A 5,000-nucleotide genomic window follows, 5' to 3' on the forward strand; every position below is an offset into this window, starting at 1 on the left:
TGTTAGAGCTTTTTCGGGTATTTCCCGTTCATTTTTTTTATAGATTTATGCATTCTGCTTAGCATGCTTTGCATTTATTTTGATGTATTCTTAATCAAAATACCATTATCTTTTTCTGAGCAATTAAGATTCCTATAGTTACTCCAGTCTAAACCTTCTCTCCCTGCAGGTAGTGAGAGTACTTAATTTTCTAGTTTTCTGTAAACGAAACCTATTGAGTTGTCTTCATCTGTAGGTCAGGACTTTTCCTCTTCGCCCTCAGATCTTAAAAACTACTGAGGCTACAGGGCTGAAATGGGTACGTTGATTATCCACCTTCCAATCATCAAACATACCAAATTGCAGCCCTCTAGCCCTAGTAGTTTTTATTTTATTCAATGTTAAATTTAGCCATTATCATTCGTCTGGCAACGCTATGTGACATGCCACCACCGAACCGTGACTGAAAGTTTCATGGGCCGTATACACTGTACAGAAAACTCGATAGAGCAGAAGCAATTTTTTTACTTTTTAGTTTTGTAACGAGTAATTTAGTTCTTCGCTAAACTAGAAAAATCAAAAACATTGAGGAAAGCGACTCATTTCTCCGAGACCTTCCTTTATCTCCATGACTGTCTTGATATCCTTTCAAAATGCGCCCTAATGGAAGGGACTATCGTCCCCCCCCCCACCCCCCCCCCTTCCCCCCCACCACTTGCACGGATGCATTCCCCCGTCTTCTCGTTTTCCCAATAGCGCAGTTTCCGAGAGGATTAGTGGCGTAGCGCAGCGGAACCTTTTCTCTTCTTTTTTTCTCTTTGAGAAACATGAAAGCATCGGCATGATCGCCTTCCCAAATTGGGTTCCCCTTTCGCATTGGAGATGATTTGAAACTCTTTAGTAGAAAAGAATTTCGCTTACAGTTCTCCCTCACTGTTCACATCACGAACACTTCTGAAAGTTTACAGCTTTTATCTGTACACACTCATGTGCTATCTATCTATCTCTCTATCTATCTATCTATCTATCTATCTATCTATCTATCTATATATATATTTATATATATATATATATATATATATATATATATATATATATATATATATATATATATATATATATATATTGTAATAACCGAAACGCCCTCTAAACTTCTCAAATTCTTTGCTCTATTTTTGTGAAGTTAAGAGGGCTTTGTGGCTACAATTCCATATGTATCGGGTAAAAATGACCAGTAGATGCTATATACTATAATATATATATATATATATATATATATATATATATATATATATATATATATATAGAGAGAGAGAGAGAGAGAGAGACGAGAGAGAGAGGAGAGAGTGAGATGTGTGTGTATGTGTGTGTGTGTACATATTATTAAAGTTGACCTCCCTGTGATTCCAATAGGTCAGTCACTGGACCGAGTTTAAATACACAAATCATTTTTATTTTACCTTTTGAATATCAAATACAAAAAATTTCACCTCAATGTATGAATGTTTACACCTATACTTTGGTTTCCTTTTTGTGTCCATTATATATATATATATATATATATATATATATATATATATATATATTATATATATATTACCTGATCACATGAAAACCTTTATTCACCATTTCCTGGGCGAATCGGGGAAAGGAAAAAATGTACTATAGCTTATTTTTTGTATTGTGTAACAGGAACATCCCGCCTACCGCGAAAAGCCTAGCAGATCTTAGTGGTAAATGATGCAGTACTGTTGTTCAACCTTAACAAGTAAATCCCTCTCAATTTTACTCCGTTTGTCAAAGTTGTGGAACATCTTTTTTTATTAGAATCAACTCATGCTCCCGGTGGATGAAAAAAAAAGTAAAAAAAAAAGTCATTGATACCATAACCCCTGTATGGCCATAATGCAACCTTTAGTCAATCAATTTGAATATGTATTCTCTGTTCCACATTGGTGTAGACTTCTCGACTGTTATTGATATTCGTAGCCATTAATTTTGGAAGTGATACAGCTCAGGGGTAACTTTTGACATTTAAATAAGGCTGATAAATATTTAAAAAGAAATTGACCCATATTCCCAAATGTTAGTTGCGGTGTCCAACTCAAAAAGCTCCATATCGTGTTACAGAATTATGAAATTATGAACTAATTCTACCTACAAAGAGCCAGCGAGATGAATGTTTCATAATCGTGCCTGGCAACCTACCGTTGAATGCCAGTCCTGAAGGTTCCATTTTCGTGCCCTGGCAACCTACCAGTTACCAGTCCATCCGAAATTTTACCGTAAGGTTGCCAAGGCACGATAGCTGAACCTTCAGGCTCTGTGGCTGCGGCTGCGTCACTGTGAGAAATACGTTACTCATGCAGGGTATCATTTCCAGTCAGCAAGTGTGTATGTGCGTGCGCGCGTATGTTTGTTTGTTTGCGTTATCCCACCGCTGCTCAACACGGGAAAAGAAAATGGAAATAGAAGAAGACTAGTCATTGTAAGTCCATTATCTATAAATTAGGTAATTACTTAGTTCAATGAAATTTGAATAATCCCTGCAATTATCTCGGGAGGTATGGAGTATCCTCTACCAGACTTCAATTACACTAAAACGTAATGGAAATTCAAGACCTCATAAATTTAAACCAAGAGAGGGAGGAAATGATCAAACGATTGGAGCATTTACCTTCCTAGCTGAACTATTCGGCGCTTCTGTGCTGTCATCATATCATTGGACCGTAAATACACTGATAAAGGGTTTGCAAAGGAAGCAGTTGGTCATTTCGGGGGATTAATGTCTGCTTTCGAAGAGATTTTGTGGAATGCCATTTTCTGGGTGCAAGGAATCTCTTGCAAATTATATAATGGATTTGGTTTCTCATTTGTTGGTTATATCAAGTAAGTTACGATTAGATACTGCGATAGGACATTAAATTGACTACGTGGCTCGCCCAGTGAGCTCTATAGCTGTCATTAATGAATGAATGAACTGACTTATTGTAATTTACGATCAGATATTTCAATAGTACTCTTTATGATCCCGTGGTAGGGGTGTACGAATACTGCCAGCGTATCCTGCGTGTCGTAAAAGGTGACTATAAGGACAGCTGCTTCCTTGCAGTCTTACTTTTGAGTAAAAGGCAAGACCCACCGCCAATAACTGTGGGAACGGATGCCTTGCAGTCTTACCTTTTAGTAAAAGGCTAGGCCCACTGCCGATAACTTTGATTGATAACAGCAAGGGCATGCGGTCGTAAAAACCCCCTTTACCAAACAATAAACCATGCCTGATGATACCTTTGATAGAAGGTAGTGGAGAAGGCGTATTAGGCAACCGACCCCAATGTAGGGATAACAGTGGGAGAGAAGATTTCAATAGTACTCTTTGGCTTCCTGTTTTTTCCCGTGGGTGCCATAGCCGTCGGAATGTACTGTAAGTCGACGCTCTGTGTTTGACGAGGCCATGATGTAAGCTGAGAAAATTGTTTATAGACTTATCAAAGAATAATCTTTTTAGCTTAATACTTTAGGCTGTATGTATTTAGACATTAAACACTATTCTAAGAATGCTCATGACTAAACATATTAGTTATAAGACCTTTTGGTTTTCGGCAACCTGAAGTATGTATGTATGTATGTAGTGATTATATTATTATTATTATTATATTATTATTAAATTTTTTTTTTCTTTCTTTTTGGCTATCGCCGTCATCCTATTCGACTGGGTAGTTTTTATAGTGTGGGGATCCGGGTTGCATCCTGCCTCCTTAGGACTCCATTACTTTTCTCCCTATGTGTGCTGTTTCTAGGAGCACACTCTTCTGCATGAGTCCTGGAGCTACTTCAGCATCTAGTTTTTCCAGGTTCCTTTTTAGGGATCTTGGGATCATGCCTAATGTTCCTATGATTATGGGTACAATTTCCACTGGCATACCCCATATCCTTCTTATTCTTCTGATTATTTATTATTATTATTATTATTATTATTATTATTATTATTATTATTATTAAAACTTATAAGAGCATGAGCCTTAAAATAGTTTCAATGGAGAAACAAAACCACACTTATGCATATGTACATATATTTAACGATAAATTTTTACAGAGAGCTTGCGGAAAACTGTTCTACTGCAAAGGGACTCGAACAGTTTTGCGAAAACTCTCTGTACACATTTATATGTACGTATACATATATGTGGATTGTTTCTCCATTATTATTAAAGTAGAACAACCACGATATCTTCTCCTTTTAAACGTTTTAAGAGCCTCTCTAGTTTAAATAGTAAACAAATATAATTCCCCCGAGACTTTTTTCCCGTTAATTAGGGGGGAATCAACGAAGGAGGGGTGGGGGGAGGGGGGTAAGGGGGTGGGAGGGGTTACTGGGGGCGGGGGGCAAGAATCTCAGAACGTGGTAACCTAAGACTAGCTTACTGTTCAAAGTTTAAACATCCTTATTTCTCACTTAGCAGTTAACAGCTATTTTCCTGTTATTTTTTTTATATTTTTCATTATTGTTTTATTATTTATATATCTTTTGTTTGAAGAGTATTTTTCTTCCATATTCAAGTTTTTATTTAATAATAATAATAATAATAATAATAATAATAATAATAATCAAATAATAATAAATAATAATAATAATAATAATATGCTGGAACCTTCATTAATGCAGGTTTTATTTGAAAATAATGGCAATTTCAGCTGCGTTTATTATGTATAGAAGTTTCTCTATTCTTCTTATACTGACTTTTCTTCTGTGCTTAAATTGGCTATTAAAATACGCCAAAATGGGGATTCGTTAAACAGAATAACGCCGCTGAAATAGCCATTATTTTCAATATAGTAATAATAATAATAATAATAATAATAATAATAATAATAATATAATAATAATAATAATAATAATAATAATCTTGATGGGAGAATGTTGGCCTGCCATAGGAGCATTTATAGACACAACAGGATTAATTATTAATCATCACGAATAAGTAATTCAGAAGCTTAATTATCCTTTGCGAAGGAGCAAT

At 35.6% G+C, this 5,000-nt stretch overlaps 1 protein-coding gene across 1 annotated transcript in view; it reads right to left on the reverse strand.

The window, feature by feature from the left end:
* Positions 1–5,000, reverse strand: part of LOC135226048 (calponin homology domain-containing protein DDB_G0272472-like) — a 26,400-nt gene that overhangs the window by 13,843 nt on the left and 7,557 nt on the right. The window contains exons 2-3 of the mRNA XM_064265527.1: positions 3,353–3,443; positions 2,188–2,322 (exon numbers count right to left, since the gene is read on the reverse strand). Coding sequence (XP_064121597.1) covers positions 2,188–2,322; positions 3,353–3,443 — 226 coding nt within the window. The remainder of the gene's footprint in view (positions 1–2,187; positions 2,323–3,352; positions 3,444–5,000) is intronic.

The sequence above is a fragment of the Macrobrachium nipponense genome, chromosome 14, assembly GCF_015104395.2.
Source record: "Macrobrachium nipponense isolate FS-2020 chromosome 14, ASM1510439v2, whole genome shotgun sequence".
NCBI lineage: Eukaryota > Metazoa > Arthropoda > Malacostraca > Decapoda > Palaemonidae > Macrobrachium > Macrobrachium nipponense.